General features: G+C 43.5%; 1 protein-coding gene across 7 annotated transcripts in view; it reads left to right on the top strand.

Annotated features, from left to right (window-relative positions):
- Window positions 1-19685, top strand: part of IQSEC2 (IQ motif and Sec7 domain ArfGEF 2) — a 198392-nt gene that overhangs the window by 167065 nt on the left and 11642 nt on the right. For all 7 annotated transcript variants that reach the window (XM_063432534.1, XM_063432532.1, XM_063432535.1 and 4 more), the window contains one exon: window positions 7704-8587. In XM_063432534.1, coding sequence (XP_063288604.1) covers window positions 7704-8587 — 884 coding nt within the window. The remainder of the gene's footprint in view (window positions 1-7703; window positions 8588-19685) is intronic.

Here is a 19685-nt window from a genome sequence, read left to right as displayed (position 1 = left end):
CCCACCATGTAGATAGATAAATGCATTTCAATGACCAATATGGACCACGTAGGGCCGCATAATCTGCCATTTTCATCCTGAAGATAAAATCACTACTATATTGTTTTAAATGCTTCCTTTTACTTTCACTCCCGCCACCTGCTTTGATAATTGAGGTTTCTTCACTATAGCAACGACAACAATCTCTGCTGGAGGCCCTTTTACAAATACATTATTTTTTACTTCCTCATACATTCCCAACCTGAGAGTGTCCTCTAGCTCCTTTTTATTTTTTGTGTTTGGTAATCCATCTTCCATTCTTCTTATGTGAGGCCATTATTTTAATGTCACTGGCTTTCCACATATCACTATATTTAATTGCACCTTGGCAGTAAAACAACCTTTAATTAGACTGTTAAAGTTACATAAAATGTGGATTTACTATACTAGAAGTTATGCTACATTTGGCAATCATTCCACTTTACACCTGTCTTGCGATCCAGGAATGGGCCAAGACTTTGGATATCTCCCTGTATGTGCTTAGATGCCTCCATGAAACCTACTGAGACACTCATTAGCTCGCCTGTGCAAAATAGGGAATATTATGATATTCTGGCCTGTTAGGTCTTAAAGTGAAGCTGTTATGAAAAAACTTACATGAAATCGCACTTATATACATTTTATTTACCCTATATCACAAAGATATACATGGTGTATTCAGTCTAAAATATGATTTACTCTCCTTTTTCTCCGTTTGAGTGCTGCCGTGTGGGTATTACTCTTCATTTAACACTCACTTCCTGGCTGTCTTCCATACCACCTGCGCTCCTCCTGAAGTCATCTTTGATGTGCCTGGCTTGGGGCACATCACCAAACAGGGCAGATCTTAGCAGTAACATCGGCACTCTGGTTTCGTTGTCAGTGTTGCGACGTTGGAACAGAGTGACGGTTTAAATCACTCCGTTCCTATACTCCCTAGCCAGCACTAGAAGCGTTCCTATGGGTAGAAAGGAGAGAGATCTCCTGTGGGAGGTCTTTTCTGCCCTCCCTTGTCAGTCAATGCCTCAGCACGCCGAGACTTTAATTGACAGCTGGGAGAAAAAAACTATTTTTAAATAGGGTTTTCAATGTATAGATAAAATCTTATGCTCAATCTAAAGAGCATACGTGGTTTGGGTCATGACAGGTGCCCTTTAAGGACATGTTTAAAGAACCGGTTTGGGCACGAACTATTTATATAATTGTACATCTTTGTTTGCTCCCAGTAAATTGCATTCTAGTTATACAGTTCCGTTCACCTCTGCCCTTAAAGTGGACATGCTATAAACATTTGTAAAGTGAAGCCATTATGATACTATGGCTTTGGTGTGATATTATTAGACCGTCTTTCCAAATGATTTAATATTGTTGGATACAAAATGAGTTTAAAAAAAAAAAAATCTATATTTTAAAATATTGGGGGGAAAAACATGCAATAAAAAAAAGTTAATATTTAAAAAAAAATTACATTTTTTTCCCCTATCTTAAATAATTGTAAAAGTTTATATAAAAATATTAAATCAGAGCTCGACAAATCTCCGACGCCAGGTCGCCATGGCAACTAAAGATTTCGCCCTGGCGTCTGGGATGTGCCAGCTCTCTAATTAAATAGTGTGTCCGCCGAGGGAGATTTGACAGCGGTCGTCAAATCGGAAATATTGCAGGCGGCCGCCCTGAGGAGCATGGAGGTAGGCTCCATCGCGCGCCGCCCACAATGCTTCCGCGGGCGGCCGCCAACCTCCATGCTCCTCAGGGAGGCCGCCCGCGGAAGCATTGTGGGCGGTGCGCGATGGAGCAGTAATCTAATGATGTCGGAAGCCAGAATATGACGTCATTCCGGCCCCGGCATCATTAGAGTCCTGCTCCCTCGCACACAGGAAGAGAGCAGCCCCACTGGACCCCAGGAAAGACCCATTCAGCTCTCCCAAAGGTAGGGAGGCTGAGTGGGTTTCAATTAAAACAAAAATGTGTGAGAGAGAGAGAGAGAGCCTGTCAGTGTGTGGGTGAGAGAGAGAGCCTGTCAGTGTGTGGGTGAGAGAGAGAGCCTGTCAGTGTGTGGGTGAGAGAGAGAGCCTGTCAGTGTGTGTGTGTGAGAGAGAGCCTGTCAGTGTGTGTGTGAGAGAGCCTGTCAGTGTGTGTGTGAGAGAGAGCCTGTCAGTGTGTGTGTGAGAGAGAGCCTGTCAGTGTGTGTGTGAGAGAGAGCCTGTCAGTGTGTGTGTGAGAGAGAGCCTGTCAATGTGTGTGTGTGAGAGAGAGCCTGTCAGTGTGTGTGTGTGAGAGAGAGCCTGTCAGTGTGTGTGTGTGAGAGAGAGCCTGTCAGTGTGTGTGTGTGAGAGAGAGCCTGTCAGTGTGTGTGTGTGAGAGAGAGCCTGTCAGTGTGTGTGTGTGAGAGAGAGCCTGTCAGTGTGTGTGTGTGAGAGAGAGAGAGCCTGTCAGTTTGTGTGTGTGAGAGAGAGAGAGCCTGTCAGTTTGTGTGTGTGAGAGAGAGAGAGCCTGTCAGTGTGTGTGTGTGAGAGAGAGAGAGCCTGTCAGTGTGTGTGTGTATGTGAGGGAGCCTGTCAGTGTGTGTGTGTGTGTGTATGTGAGGGAGCCTGTCTGTGTGTGTGTGTGTGAGAGCCTGTCTGTGTGTGTGAGAGCCTGTCTGTGTGTGTGAGAGAGCCTGTCTGTGTGTGTGTGTGTGTGTGAGAGAGAGCCTGTCTGTGTGTGTGTGTGTGTGAGAGAGAGCCTGTCTGTGTGTGTGTGTGTGTGAGAGAGAGCCTGTGTGTGTGTGTGTGTGTGTGTGTGTGTGTGTGAGAGCCTGTGTGTGTGTGTGTGTGTGTGTGTGAGAGAGCCTGTGTGTGTGTGTGTGTGTGTGTGTGTGAGAGAGAGCCTGTCAGTATGTGTGTGTGAGAGAGAGCCTGTCAGTATGTGTGTGTGTGTGTGTGAGAGAGAGCCTGTCTGTGTGTGTGTGTGTGTGTGTGTGAGAGAGAGCCTGTCTGTGTGTGTGTGTGAGAGAGAGCCTGTCAGTATGTGTGTGAGAGAGAGAGCCTGTCAGTGTGTGTGTGTGTGTGTGTGAGCCTGTGTGTGTGTGTGTGAGAGAGCCTGTCTGTGTGTGTGTGTGTGTGAGAGAGCCTGTCTGTGTGTGTGTGTGTGTGTGAGAGAGCCTGTGTGTGTGTGTGTGAGAGCCTGTCTGTGTGTGTGTGTGTGAGAGCCTGTCTGTGTGTGTGTGTGAGAGCCTGTCTGTGTGTGTGTGTGTGAGAGCCTGTCTGTGTGTGTGTGAGAGAGCCTGTCTGTGTGTGTGAGAGCCTGTCTGTGTGTGTGTTTGTGTGAGAGCCTGTCTGTGTGTGTGTGTGAGAGAGCCTGTCTGTGTGTGTGTGTGTGTGAGAGCCTGTCTGTGTGTGTGTGTGTGTGTGTGTGTGTGTGTGTGAGAGAGAGAGAGGGCCTGTCAGTGTGTGTGTGAGAGAGAGAGCCTGTCAGTGTGTGTGTGTGAGAGAGAGCCTGTCAGTGTGTGTGTGTGTGTGAGAGAGAGCCTGTCAGTGTGTGTGTGTGTGTGTGTGTGTGTGTGAGCCTGTCAGTGTGTGTGTATGTGTGTGTGTGAGAGAGCCTGTCAGTGTGTGTGTATGTGTGTGAGAGAGAGAGCCTGTCAGTGTGTGTGTGAGAGAGAGCCTGTCAGTGTGTGTGTGAGAGAGAGCCTGTCAGTGTGTGTGTGTGAGAGCCTGTCAGTGTGTGTGTGTGAGAGCCTGTCTGTGTGTGTGTGTGAGAGCCTGTCTGTGTGTGTGTGTGAGAGCCTGTCTGTGTGTGTGTGTGAGAGCCTGTCTGTGTGTGTGTGTGTGTGTGTGAGAGAGCCTGTCTGTGTGTGTGTGTGTGAGAGCCTGTCTGTGTGTGTGAGAGCCTGTCTGTGTGTGTGAGAGCCTGTCTGTGTGTGTGTGTGTGTGAGAGCCTGTCTGTGTGTGTGTGTGTGAGAGCCTGTCTGTGTGTGTGTGTGAGAGCCTGTCTGTGTCTGTGTCTGTGTGTGTGTGTGTGTGTGTGTGTGTGTGTGTGTGTGAGAGAGAGCCTGTCAGTGTGTGTGTGTGTGAGAGAGAGCCTGTCAGTGTGTGTGTGTGTGTGAGAGAGAGCCTGTCAGTGTGTGTGTGTGTGTGTGTGTGTGTGTGAGAGCCTGTCAGTGTGTGTGTGTGTGTGTGTGTGAGAGCCTGTCAGTGTGTGTGTATGTGTGTGTGTGTGTGTGAGAGCCTGTCAGTGTGTGTGTATGTGTGTGTGTGTGAGAGAGCCTGTCAGTGTGTGTGTGAGAGAGAGCCTGTCAGTGTGTGTGAGAGAGAGAGCCTGTCGGTGTGTGTGAGAGAGAGAGCCTGTCGGTGTGTGTGAGAGAGAGAGACTGTCAGTGTGTGTGAGAGAGAGAGCCTGTCAGTGTGTGTGAGAGAGAGAGCCTGTCAGTGTGTGTGAGAGAGAGAGAGCCTGTCAGTGTGTGTGAGAGAGAGAGCCTGTCAGTGTTTGTTTGAGAGAGCCCATCGGAGTGTTTGTGTGTGAGAACCAGTGTGTTTATGTATGTGTGTGCAAGCCTATAAGAGTGTGTGTGCGTGCAAGCCTGTTGTCAGCGTAAGAGTGTGTGAGCCTGTCAAGAGACTGTGTGACCGTGTGAGTGTGACCGTGCGAGTGAGTCTGTCACGGGTTTGTGCGTGCAAGCCTGTTGTCAGCGTGAGTGTGTGTGTGAGCCTGTCAGTGTGTGTGTGCACGTTTAGGTACCTGCCCCCTCCGTTTGTTTTTACTCACCTTTTTTCCCCATTTTCTCATGCTGTGCCAGTTTCCCCATGGCTGAGAGTATCAATCTTCATGATCTCAGCTAAGTCCCTTAGGAAAGCATTGGGAGGATTTTGTGCATGCGCAGCTAATGTACCAATCCGCATCTCCTCATAGAGATGCATTAAATTAATGAATCTCTACGAGGAACATTAAACACCTCATGCAGAGCTTGGAGATACTGAACCTGGGTGCTGCATGTGGTGCAGCAGTGACCCAGGACCATCTGAGTGACTGTCACTAGAGGGGTTACTAAGCAGCAATGTAAATTCTGCCTTTTCGCAGAAAAGGCAGTGTTTACACTAAAACGGCTGCAGGCACAGGCTATAAACACCAGAACAACTGCATCAAGCTGTAGTGGTTCTGGTGACTATAGTGTCCCTTTAAGAATTGCATTTTCTTGTTGAAAATGATTGGCTCCTAACTTGTTTAGCTGGCTCCTAGATTCCAAACAAATTTGTCAAGCCCTGAATTAAATCATTTGAAAAGGTTATCCAATTATATTAAATGAAAAATGTGTACAGTTTTTATTTTTTATTTTTTTGACACCAATTCTAAAAGCAGTTGTCTGAGACCCAATCATTTTGTAATGTGAATGTTCCGGCTGTAGATAGACCGGTGTGCTCTTTTCAGCAGGTCTGTCCACAGCCGAAAAATTCACATTCTAAATCGTTAGGTCTTAGACAGCTGCTTGCAATAATTAGTGTTCCAGCACTGCCTTCTTCAGTTCAGGGGAGACCCGATCACACTAGGGAGAGTCCAGTGAATTTTAGTATATATTCTGTACTATATTACATTGGTAGAATGAGTTAATGGGCTGTTTTTATGACTAGAATAATTGTGGATGGGAAAACAGGTTAAAGGGATACTGTAGTTTAAAAAATAATAATAATAATAATAATAATTACTTAATGAAGCAGTGTATAAATAATGCCTTTGAAGTCTCATTGCTCAATTCTCTAAAATCTATTTAGAAGTCAAATCACTTTTATTTCTGTTTATGCAGCCCTAGGCACCCCTCCCCTGGCTAGGACCGTCATAACCTGCATAAAATAAATGGTTTCATTTTCAATCAGATGTAACTAGCTTTAAAAGTTTTTATCTCCTGCTTGTAAATTGAACTTCAATTACATAATTTCTTATCTCCTGCAGGGGTGTAGCAAGCTATTAAGGAGATAAGAAATTCAAAATTAAACAGAATTTGCAATAAAGGAAGTGTAAATATTAGATGATGCTTTCTTTACAGGAAGTACTTAGAAAGGAGGTATGACTAGGGCTGCATAACAAAGTGATTTAGCTCCTAAATGGCAGAGAGTTGAGCAGTGAGACTGCAGGGACATGACATATACACCATAACTGCTTCATTAAGCTAAAGTTGTTTTGGGGACTATAGTGTCCCTTTAAGAATGTTTAGATGTTAGTAAAATCTAAAATGTGCTTACTCCTAATAATAAATGCTTGCCGAATGTTGGCTCTCGGAATTGTAATGATCTGTATGGTTGGGTCTCTGTAGAAGTCCAGATAGTCGCACAGTTGAATGAGCAGTCTTTTAGCTGCTGTTAACCTGCAGAATTCATGGTGTGTATCCCAATGTAACAATGTAATACATACAGAGTAATTTGCCAAATCCTCATATTTGCATTGTGATTTTAATTGCTGCAACAAACCAAGATAATCAAAATGTCTATAGGAAATGTATTACTAGTATAACTTTGTAATCTCTCCCTCCTTCTAGCTGAGGTTAATTAAAGGGGCACTTATAATGCAAGGAGTCATAGACTGCTGTCATTCTTCCAAAGCCCACTCCTTCTGTTGTCACCGAGATAGCCATACAAATTTGGACTGCGCTGATCTGAAAATGAGTGGTGGGGTGGGCATAGACTCAGTCCAGATTTGTAAAGATAATATGGAAACAAAACATCACATCACCTCTGTACATGCAGTAGATTAAGCTTTGAATTCTGGGAAAACCCTGGTACTCCTTGCACCATACCTACTGTAATAAAGTGCTGTGGTTATGGTGCTTAACATTGTCTTTTTAATTATAGGTGGAGAGAAGTATAATCTTACTGAATTTGAATACATGTCACATTACAATATATTTTATAATAATATAATCATATTTTTAGAAATTATGGCTGATCAGTTCAAATATTTTTATTACACAGATATCTTACGAAAACCCAGACTATTTACTGCAGATGTTTAACTATCTATCCCACTATACTGGCAGAGCCAAGCCGTGAATTGTACATCACAACATAACTATGCAAAAATAATATTTTACCCTGGGAGATATTGCCTCTCAAGAAAATGTACTAAAATCTAGCTTAACTATTAGAATTTTAGGATTATTTTATTGCCAAAAAATAGTCCTTTTCTGTTCGTTTTCTTTGTATTATTTCAGATTAACATATATCCCTTTGACAGTGCGTTCCTCTGACCAGAAAGCAATACTTTGAACGTGAGGTTATTGTCCGTGATGTTAATTCACAGGCCACAGTGATGAGTTATTGTGTTGCATTCCATCCCCCCCCCCCCTCCCCAGTATTGTTGTCACCTGACTAAAATAAAGCTTTGTGAAGACCGTATACATTATAGATTATAGTGTTGGGTAAAAAATGGGACATCATTATTCATTAAGGGTGATAATCTGTGACAGGGGAGGGCAACCCTCAACACTCCATATGGTGTGGACTACATGTCCCCTGGTGCTTTGCCAACATTATAGCTATAAGAGCATCATGGAAGATGAGGTCCATAACCTCTAGAATGCCGATGGTTGCCTATCCGTGATATAAAATGATAACCTCAATCTGCCACCATCCTATTTCTTATTCATGTTCTAGTGCCACTTTCTTTTGTTGTGTAGATGTTTGTGATGCTTATCCCTTCCCTTCGGTTTTCCACAGGTAAAGTCTTTGGCTGAGTCAATAGATGATGCCCTAAGCTGCAGGTCCATGCACTGCTCAGACGCAAGAGACGATAAGGGACCCTTGGAAAAAGGAGAGAGCAAAGAGCAGCATGGAGACAGCACTGCTACTTCCTTCAGTGATGTCACACTTTACATGGATGAGGGTGTCCCAGTGTCACCGCTATCTCTTGATCGGCCCCCAAGCTCAGACCAGGAGACTCCCCAAGGAACCAGCTCTCGTCAGGAGTATTGGGCAACCTCTTCTTCGAGAGAGGATAGTCGAGAAAATGGCAGTAGGCGCAGCACGCCTTGTATGGAGTGCCGAGACTTTCGCATGAGAGGGGCACACCTTCCCCTGCTGACAATTGAACCCCCCAGTGACAGTTCTGTTGATCTGAGTGACCGGTCGGACCGAGGGTCACTGAACAGGCAGGTTGTATATGAGCAGGAGAACTGCAGCCCACATGGGACTATCAAGCAAGCACCTCATAAAGGACCAGCTCGCTCACCACATCCACACCGCCATTACCACCCAGAACCTCCCCCTCCTCCATCAGACCCTGGGGGTGGGAACAATGGCACAGCAGTTGGAATGGGAGTTGGAGGAGGCATGGTGGGTGTGCGACACCTACACCATGGAAAGCCAGAGCTTGGGGATAACTCTGATGGGGATAACGAAAGTCTTAATAGCACCACAAACTCCAATGAGACCATAAATTGCAGCTCAGGCTCTTCGTCCCGTGACAGCTTGCGGGAACCTCCCAACACACTCTGCAAGCAGACTTATCAGAGAGAGACTAGGCATAGCTGGGACTCACCTGCATTTAACAATGACGTGGTGCAAAGGAGACAGTACCGTATTGGCCTCAACCTTTTCAACAAGTAAGTATCGAAGGGCGATCCAGTATTCCGTTCTATTGTGTTCTGTTGTAAACCAGTTGATGTGAGTGATATTAACTGTTGGCATAGACTGACTGATCAGAGGTGGTTGTGAGTATTTTGAGGCTCGTTTGAAACAGGTGAAAGTTTGACATTGGAATGTTGCTTATGAGATGTCTTAATAAGGAATTAGGCAATTTGGCCTTGATCGTGTTACCAAAAGAATGTGGTATGTCTTATGATTGCTCTTGATGCATGTGTAGCTGAGAGTGGGTAGTCGTAGGAATAGCAAGGCCTGGTGCAGAGCGTGATTCACATGCGTGCGTCAGATATTTAATAACATGGCAGGATTTAAATACTCTCTACTTTAACAACACTGGGTTGATCTATGATAACTGTGGTGGCCATGACTGAGATTAGAGTTCTAGTAACAGAAGGTTTGGGGTATTTTTGGTGGGTCCTAAAGTATGCGCAGGTCAACGGTAGATTTTATTTTAGTCCTATTATGCTATGCCTGGAGAACAGTTGACGTTCAGCTTTTCACAAGAGATGCTGATGGTCCTAATTTTTATGTACACAATTGCTATATGTGCTGTTGATCAACTTTTTTTGATCCAGGAATAGTGCTATGTTGTGTTCAGAGTTTGTAAGCTATTTCAATACATTCTTCTTACCTCACCCCTCTACTAGCACTTCTTAAGCCTCTTTCCCACGCTGTTATTTCCTAGCATGCACCTAAGCACCCTTTTCTTGTTTGATAGCCCCTTTTGTGTCTTTCGAACTCATTCTAATTTGCTCAATATCGAGACCTTTCTTAAGGGAGGTGGGTCATCATTCAATGCTTTTCTGATAAGGAATACAAAGTATTTAAGATTGGAATATTTGGCATACGATGTGTCTGTGAAAGGTGCCGATTTTGGGACAGCTACCAATCAGAAAGAATTCTCTCCAGCACCATAATAGGGAGCCGGTACCTTAATCTAGAACTAACCCTGACTTTGTCGAGCTTCAATATACTATCTTAAAAATAACAAATGTTTAAATAAAGAATTTCATTTTACTCAAACAGTGTATTTAAAGTTCATGAGGTCCACTTTCTTTAGTACAAAGGGATTCTTTTGCATGAACCATATGCTTATCAGTTGATCGGTGGTTATGGTGTGATCCTGGGAAGCGGCCCAGATGACAGCCTGTGCCGTGTGACTTTATACTCTACTGTAAGATTTTAGAGGGTTGAGCAGCAGAACTTCAAATCCTTGTAGTTCCGAATTTGGATATTTGTTTTCTCGCAAGCCCTTTGGGTTAATGTACTTGGTATTTGATCATGCAGAGATAGCATTCCTGTCCATGAAGAGTACTTCAAATCAGCAATGATTAATGTGACGGCTTTGCAGTACACAATCAATAAGTCATTCTGCACTTCAAAGTCAGCTGTAGTCATCATTTTTTTTTTTTTTTGTGATGTGCTGCCACCTAACGCATTAGAAGAAAATACTTCCGTTGGAAGATGAGCTTTTTTTGTTTTTGTTTTTGTGGCAAAAGACGTCTGTAGACTTATGTAAATCCGAACAGTGCTTGTGCAATGTGGAAGCACATTGCCATCTGCTGGTAAGGAAGTATAGAAGGCTCTGCTGCCTTACAGGGATTTATTTACCGGTACTTGCATTGTTGCAACTTGGGAAATCTACAAAACTTAAATGTGGCCTGACAAATTCAGGAAAAATGATTTGGCAAAAATAAATATACATAATCAGGCCCCAGCTATATTATAAGAAGGGGGGAGGGAACAGAAAATGGAGGGAGCTAGATGGTGAAGGATAAAATAAATATGTTGTAGGGAGTTCATGGGATATAGCATCTTCAGGAGAGTTTTGCAGTCTCGCTGAGTCATTTTACCCAATATATGGCACATGGTGGAAAGGATAAAATTCAAGCAGATTTTTATCCAGAAAAAGACTATTTGAATGGGCGGTGGGCTCCTGTTCCTGTTCTGTCTTGTGTTGTGAGATTGGGGGTTAATTGTTAAGTAGATATACCCCGAACAAAAACATGCACACATTAATTATGCATTATTTAATTGATGGTATATCAAAAAGCAGCTTGCAAAAGCTGTAGATCTCTTGTCTGCTGTCTTTACAAAGCTCTCCCTTTCCAAACCCCGCCCAGACTTTCTGTGGCTGTCCAATGGCAAACTTCTCAATGCAGCTCAGTGAGAAGTCTTTACAAGGCAAGTGCTCTGGGCAATTGGTGCCTGTTAAGTTTAACTTAACTAAGCAAACCAGGAAGTAACAGAACCGTTTGGCTGACAGTCTAGGGGGGGTGTAACCAGGTTAATTTATACAAGTAAATTTCTATTGAAATTTGCACTTTTGTAAAATGAAAAAAGAGGACACACTCTTCACATATAAAGCATTTCCGCACATGAAAAATGTTTTGGGCGCCTGGAATGTCCCATTAATAAACTAGTTGATTTTTGGGTCCAGTGCACCGTCTCCCTCTCCCAATTTCTGCAATCACATTGGGTGAGAAGAAATATGAGAAACTTAAGCATAGAGGTTGTGTGAAGTCTCCCCCTGGATAAGAGTCCTTGGATCCCCTGTGTTAACTTAAAATGATAACATACCCCTCGTAGGTAGCAATTGATGGGGTCGATGCTGTTCGGGCCCTTGAATATTTTTCTGTTAGATGTTTTGCACTAATTCACTCCACCTTGTAGTTTGAGTCAATGTATTTATTTTAAACCATTTGGCCTACTGCACAAGATTGTATGGACTAGGAATGAGCTGGTTCCAGGAGCTTCAAAGAAGAATTCTAATGATCAGACCTTTCTTTTCATTTAAATCTGTAGCATTAAAACAGGTGCTCTAAAATCCCCAAATTTTGAGTGCTATGTCGGATTTGCTTAGAAAGCGAATCTGCTTTCTACACTCCAAGTGATCTCATTTTGTTCATGCACATCTTTCTAATGATTGAAATCTGAATTGTCGCTTTGGGTCAGTCAGAGATCATTTTCAAACATTGCCATTTGCAGCCACAGCCACAGCTGACAAAGATAATATGCACCAAGATATGTTTATAATAACCACATCATATCATTTATTATGGAGCCGCTGTCAAAATTAGCTACCTGTAACATCACACCATATTTAAATACCAGGACTAGAGTACTGGTATTTCAAAGATTACTTCCCAAGATTTTAGATATTCTGATTACAAATCCCATATAGTTAGCAAATATTGGTTTCTAAGATTTTATTAAATGTAAAAATCCATTTGTCCATCTTGACTTATAGTCAATCATTGTTATAAGCTCTGCTCTTTCATGTTAATGAACATAGCGTGTGGAGAAGGAGAAAGGTAACAATGTTTCTATTTCTCCTCCCCATTTGCATTGTGTGCCCTGTCTGTGCCAGGACTGAATTATATTGTGATAAAATTCACTAAATCTTTAATAAACATTTAGAAGAAAATAAAGCATCGCATGAAAAGTTATCAGTGATTTTCAGTGCTATAATAATCGTACTATGTCCCTACAAATATGCTCCTGTCCACATGTGCCCCTCATCTTGCAACATGCCATAAGAATTAATGAACATTCCCCATGCTAGAAATTGTAGGATACTGCACACATCCCATGGGGTATCGTATCGCTGCTGTCCATATAGCAGCCCTATCCATTTCAAGACACCCTATTGGAAGGAAGCAATCTTCAGGGTAAGTATATATTGCCAGACAACATCATTTTAAACCCCTGAACCTAGAACATACAGCCCCAATCCATTTGTTACTCGGTGTGACTTGTGTAGAACCCTTATGTCAATTTTCAAAATGACTCCTTTAGTATCTGAGACCAGCTTGATGAAACAAAAGATGGCTGGCAAATGCTAGACCTCCAGTCCAAAACATTATCTGGCTTGTTGGGGCAAGGTTCGATAAGCGATCATGTAGAGGTTAATATAGTGAGTTACCGATTTTTCTCAGATTGTCTAAATTGCTTCAATATACAAGCATAAGGCTGCCATCAGTTTTCCATGAGTGTTTGTTTAAATACTTGCAGCCCTTGTAAGCAGATTTTGTTTCCAGAAACTAAAGGGACACTATAGTCACCAAAACAACTACAGCGTAATGTTGTGTTTTCCCTGCAGGCTTGTCTATAGCTGGTCCCTGCAGGCTTTTTAATGTAAACACTGTCTTTTAAGAGAAAATGTAGCGTTTACAATTTTACATTGCTCCCTAGGGACACCTCCAGTGGCAGTCACTCAGTCGGCCACTAGGGGTGACATTGAGTGTCTACACGCTCTACATGGAGATGCTAAATGCTTCCCATACGGTTGCATTGATTCAATGCATCTCTAAAGAGATGCTGATTGGCGTGGCGTGCGCAATAGCCTCCCAATGCTATAGAAAAGCATTGGATTGGCTGAGATTGTCAACTTGATGATCTAAGCCCAACACTGGTGTGGTGCTGGAAATAAAATGAGTAAAATCTCCTTATTAAAAGGGGGTCCTTACCCTAAATACCTATTTCTTACCACTATAGTGTCAGGAATACATTCTATATTTGATATCATTCTTGGAAAGAACGATGCATAAGTAATGGACAAGAATCTGATAATATACTTCACTGCTCTGCTTCCTAAGAATGCACACATTTTCATGTGTTCTAGACTTCAGGCTAACACCTAATTCCTAAATGAAACATGTTTTGCCATCTCGGTATTATGAATCTTGCCTTTACTTGTGCCATCTTGGAATGGGACACTACTGTGTCCCAACTGATTTTACCACTAACCCCCCCACCCTTCGGTACCGTGATTGATAAAAACCATTAAAAACCAAATGAAAGAAGGGAAACACAGTATTTATACATAAGCAGGCCTTTTCACTAAATAGCGATGCTGGCCTCCATGGCTGAGATCATCAGTTTTGATAATCTCAGCCAATCCATTGCTTTCTCATCGGGAGGCTATTGTACATATGAGACAAAACACCACCCTGCACCAACCAGCATCTCTTTATAGACATGCATTGAATCAATGTATCTCTACGGGAAGCGTTTAGCTGACCCAGGAAGCACCTCTCAGTGACTGCCACTAGAGGCAATAGTTCTTAAGCAACAGTGTAAACACTGATTTTTCTCAGCGTTTAGAGTGCTAAGACAGCAGGGCTATGCTATAGAAACCAGAACCACTACATTCAACTGTAGTGATTCTGGTGACTATAGTGTCCCTTTAAAAGGACAGGGACACTACGCCCAGACCACTTCATTGATATTATTTATCATATGGGTGACACTTGTGGTCCTTTAAGGCAGGGCTCGACAAACCCCAGGCGCCAGGTCGCCATGGCGACTAAAATTTTCGCCCTGGCGTCTGGGATGTGCCAACTCTCTAGTGCGGCCGTCACAGGGAATATTGCAGGCGGCCGCCCGCGGGAGAATGGAGGTAGGCGGCCGCCCGCGGGAGCATTGTGGACAGAGCACGAGGGAGCAGTACTCTGTAGCTCCCCTCTGCTCCCTCGCGCTGTGTAATGATGCCGGGAGCCGGAATATTAAGTCATTCCGGCCCCAGCATCAGTACAGAGCGCGAGGGAGCAAAGAGGAGCTACAGGCAGAGTACTGCTCCCTTTCACACAGGATGAGCGCAGCCCCACTGGACCCCAGGAAAGACTCACTCGGCTCTCCCAAAGGTAGGGAGGCTGAGTGGGTTTTAATTCAAACTAAAATGTGTGTGTGAGAGAGAGCCTGTCAGTGCGTGCGTGTGTGTGTGTGAGCCTGTCTGTCTGTGTGTGTGTGAGCCTGTCTGTGTGTGTGCCTGTCTGTCTGTGTGTGTGAGCCTGTGTGTGGGTGTGAGCCTGTGTGTGGGTGTGTGCCTGTCTGTGTGTGTGAGCCTGTGTGTGTGTGTGTGTGCCTGTCTGTCTGTCTGTCTGTGTGTGTGTGGGAGCCTGTCTGTGTGTGTGTGGGAGCCTGTCTGTGAGTGTGTGTGTGTGGGAGCCTGTCTGTGAGTGTGTGTGTGTGTGAGCCTGTCTGTGAGTGTGTGTGTGTGTGTGAGCCTGTGTGTGTGTGAGCCTGTGTGTGTGTGAGCCTGTGTGTGTGTGTGTGTGTGAGCCTGTGTGTGTGTGTGTGTGAGCCTGTCTGCGAGTGTGTGAGTGTGTGTGTGTGTGAGCCTGTCTGCGAGTGTGTGTGTGTGTGTGTGTGTGAGCCTGTCTGTGAGTGTGTGTGTGTGTGTGTGAGCCTGTCTGTGAGTGTGTGTGTGTGTGAGCCTGTCTGTGAGTGTGTGAGCCTGTCTGTGAGTGTGTGTGTGTGTGTGAGCCTGTCTGAGTGTGTGTGTGTGTGAGCCTGTCTGTGTGTGTGTGTGTGTGTGTGAGCCTGTCTGTGAGTGTGTGTGTGTGAGCCTGTCTGTGAGTGTGTGTGTGTGTGAGCCTGCCTGTGAGTGTGTGTGTGTGTGTGTGTTTGAACCTGTCTGTGAGTGTGTGTGTGTGTGTGTGTGTGTGTGTGAGTGAGTGTGAGAGAGAGAGCATGTCAGTGTGAGTCTGTGTGTGTGTGTGTGTAAGCATGTCAGTGTGAGTCTGTGTGTGTGTGTGTGTAAGCGTGTTAGTCTGTCAGTGTGTGTGTGTGTGTGAGCCTGTAAGTGTCTGTGTGTGTAAACCTGTCAGTGTGTGTGTGCGAGCCTGTCAGTGTCTGTGTATGTCTGTCAGTGTCTGTGTGTGTGTGCAAGCCTCTCAGAATGTGTGTGTACGCTTGTGTGTAAGTCTGTTGTCAGCGTAAGAGTGTGTGTGAGCCTGTCAAGAGTGTGTGTGTGTGTGTGTGTGTGTGTGTCTGTCTGTCTGTCTGTCAAGAGTTTGTGCTTGCAAGCCTGTTGTCAGCATGAGTGTGTATGTGAGCCTGTCAGTGTGTGTGCGCGTTTAGGCACCTGCCCCCTACGATAGTTTTTACTCACCTTTTTTCCCCATTTTCTCACGCCATGCCAGTTTCCCCATGATGTTTATGATCTCAGCTAAGCCAACGCTTTCCCTTAGGAAAGCATTGGGAGGATTTTGTGCATGCGCAGCTAATGTACCAATCCACATCTCCTCATATAGATGCATTAAATTAATGAATCTCTACGAGGAACATTCAACACCTCCATGCAGAGCTTGGAGGTACTGAACCTGGGTGCTGCATGTGGTGCAGCAGTGACCCAGGACCATCTGAGTGACTGTCACTAGAGGTGTTGCTAAGCAGCAATGTAAATTCTGCCTTTTTGCAGAAAAGGCAATGTTTACACTAAAACGCCTGCAGGGACAGGCTATAGACACCAGAACAACTACATCATGCTGTAGTGGTTCTGGTGACTATAGTGTCCCTTTAAGAATGGCATTTTCTTGTTGAAAATGACTGGCTCCTAACTTTTTTAGCTGGCTCCTAGATTCCAAACCTGCTTTAAGGTATTTGTTGGGGTTTTAATAATAAATACTACAATACTACTAATATACTCTTGTATAATTCTTTACAACCCTGTCCATTTATGTTCCAATTCTTCTATCCGGTTCTTTTTGCCCTTCTCCCCATTGTCCAATGTACACATTAACCCAGTAAACGAGTTACATTCTATCTTGGAAATGAAAAATCTGATTTGACCAATACATACTGGTCACAAACCTCTTGAAGAGGTTCTCCCTGGAATTAATACATCTCAGACAAACACTAACAGTTGTCAACATTGTACACACGGAATGCTTTGGGGGTAAAATACATTTCAATTATGTTGATCTTCCTTCAGTTTTACCTCTGCTAAGATGATTGGAAGCTCCATGAGCCACTGAACCCAATGCAACCACTCCCAGTACAGCGTAAAGTACCTATTCTCTTTGGTGGTTGATCTACCTTTTCCGACCCTTTACTAATTTTGAGTTCACTTTACATTCCACGCTCACTGTAGTGTTATGTCGCTAGCTCTTTCAGTACATTATTTTTTTTTTTATATATAGCGTCAGCAAAATTCCATAGCGCTGTACAATGGGATGGTAATTTATATGTGAACTAGATAGAGGAGGCGCTGTCAATATTAACAGTTTATGTATAGATCCTGTGTTTCGAGGTATAGTATGTAGACTAAGTACCTTATACTCTCCATATTATGGATTCCTGCGGTTCGGATTGTGCAGTGGTTCAAGAGTTGTCTCCGTTTCAATTAAACTTTTATGGAGACTGGTAAGACCTTTTGTATTGTGGGAAAATCTGAGAAAATTGAAGACTAGATGATGATTCATATCACAGGGAATTGGATCGCCAAATTTTGAGTTCTGTGTTTCAGGGAAACTGCTATGTTTACATATGGGTTAATCCAGCCTCTAGTGGCTGTCTCACTGAGGGACGCTTCCGCGCTTCTTACTGTGATTTTCACAGTGAGAAGACGCCAGTGTCCATAGAAAGCATTGAGAATGCTATCCTATGGACTGGCTGAATGCGCGCGCGGCTCTGGCTGCGCATGCGCATTCAGCCGATGACGTTGGAAGTAGGAGGAGAGTCCCCAACGCCGAGGGAGCCCGGCGCTGGAGAAAGGTGAGTGTTTAACCCCCCTTCCTCCCCCTTCATCCCGGCGGGAGTGGGACCCTAGTGCCAGGAAAACGAGTTTGTTTTCCTGGCACTATAGTGGTCCTTTAAATTGAGCTAGGCGATGATCCTAGACACTGCTACTCTTATCTAGTGATTCAGGATATTCTCTAAGCACCAAAACAACTTTAGCCAGGAAAGGAGTGGTTACGACTGCATAAACATCGTGCTTAAACTATTAATGGCAGAGAATTGAGCAGTGAGACTGCAGGGGCATGATGTATACACAACAACCACTACATTAAAGGACCACTATAGTGCCACTATATGTAGTCCATAGGTCCCCCCCCACCCTCATGGCCCCCCTCCCGCTGGGCTGAAGGGGTTAAAGACAGCCACTAGAGGCTGGATTAACACTCAGTGTAAACATAGCAGTTTCGCTGTAACTGCTATGTTTTCAGCTGCAGGGTTAAAACTAGAGGGACCTGGCACCCAGATGACTTAATTGAGCTGAAGTGGTCTGGGTGCCTATAGTGGTCCTTTAAGCTAAATTGGTTTTGGTGTTTTAAGAGTGTCCCTTTGACAGGTCTGTCACCATGGTCTATTGGTAAACTGTAATATCCAGATAGTCCAAGACAGATACCAGTAGTTCCCAGATTTTGATGATTTGGGTTTTCTGACTCTGCATTACAGGCTCCCACACTCACTAGGTCTTTACGACAGTTTGCATTTGTACTGGAAAATATGGCAGTCTTTAGGGAACTATTTCTTGTATGGTCTAAGCCTGGAGGTAACAAATACACAAAGATTGATCCTTTGATGTTAAATGATGTGTCCCTTTAAGTAAACCCGGCAAAACCTTTTTATTGTTATAGATGGCGTTTTTATCTGTGCTGTTTTTGGTACGCTGGGATGCCCTTCTGCACTGGTTATACTTAGAATTTTTACATAATATTATACATAATATATTGTAAGCTCTCCGAGTCACACTTTCCCCCAGATCTATTTTTTTACCTAAACTTTGCAATTCCTTTATTAGTTTTCCAAAATTACCAATTTATTATTGCACACTCCACTGTTTAGTAGATCTTTCCAAAATAAAAGCGCATTGCATTTAACCCCTCAAAAAGTTAGCATTTAGTAATTATAAAAAAACCCAGAGTGAGGAAGACAGAATGACCTATAAGATTAGGCAGAAAGAGGCTAAGCAAGTTATAAGAGCTTCCAAATCACACACACAAGAGAAAATAGCACAGTCAGTAAAAAAGGGGGACAAAACTTTTTTTAGATACATAAATGAGAAAAGAAAAGTAAAACAAGGATTAGTTAGATTAAAAACAAAAGAAGGACGGTATGTAGATGAGGATAAAGGTCTAGCTGACTGCCTCAATGAATATTTTTGTTCGGTATTTACAGATGAAAATGAAGGAAAGGGACCTCCGTTAAGAAAAAGGATAAATGAGTCATTTATTACACGTGAGTTTACAGAGGAAGAGGTTCTATTTCAACTGTCAAAAGTAAAGACAAATAAGTCAATGGGACCTGATGGAATACACCCAAAGCTATTAAAAGAGCTTAGTGGTGTACTAGCAAAACCATTAACAGATTTATTTAACCAATCATTGTCAACAGGAGTAGTCCCAGAAGATTGGAAGTTAGCGAATGTTGTGCCCATTCACAAGAAAGGTAGTAGGGAGGAGTCGGGCAACTATAGGCCAGTAAGCCTAACTTCAGTAGTGGGGAAAGTGATGAAAACCATGTTAAAGGATAGGATTGTTGAACATCTAAAAACACATGGATTTCAAGATCAGAGACAACATGGGTTTACTTCAGGGAGATCATGCCAAACTAATCTTATTGATTTTTTTGATTGGGTAACTAAAATTATAGATCAGGGTGGTGCAGTAGACATTGCTTACCTCGATTTCAGTAAGGCTTTTGACACTGTTGCACATAGAAGGCTTATCAACAAACTACAATCTTTGAGTTTGGATTCCAATATTGTTGAATGGGTAAGGCAGTGGCTTAGTGACAGGCAACAGAGGGTTGTAGTCAATGGAGTATATTCGAAGCTTGGGCTTGTCACCAGTGGGGTACCTCAGGGATCTGTACTTGGACCCATTCTCTTTAATATTTTTATTAGTGATATTGCAGAAGGTCTTGATGGTAAGGTGTGTCTTTTTGCGGATGATACTAAGATATGTAACAGGGTTGATGTTCCAGGAGGGATAAGCCAAATGGAAAATGATTTAGGTAAACTAGAAAAATGGTCAGAGTTGTGGCAACTGACATTTAATGTGGATAAGTGCAAGATAATGCATCTTGGACGTAAAAACCCAAGGGCAGAGTACAGAATATCTGATAGAGTCCTAACCTCAACATCTGAGGAAAGGGATTTAGGGGTGATTATTTCTGATGACTTAAAGGTAGGCAGACAATGTAATAGAGCAGCAGGAAATGCTAGCAGAATGCTTGGTTGTATAGGGAGAGGTATTAGCAGTAGAAAGAGGGAAGTGCTCATGCCATTGTACAGAACACTGGTGAGACCTCACTTGGAGTACTGTACAC

Source organism: Pelobates fuscus, chromosome 9 (genome assembly GCF_036172605.1).
Source record: "Pelobates fuscus isolate aPelFus1 chromosome 9, aPelFus1.pri, whole genome shotgun sequence".
Taxonomy (NCBI): Eukaryota; Metazoa; Chordata; class Amphibia; order Anura; family Pelobatidae; genus Pelobates; species Pelobates fuscus.
The sequence above is the reverse complement of the archived record's forward strand: the minus strand, read 5'-3'. Positions and strand labels throughout refer to the sequence as shown.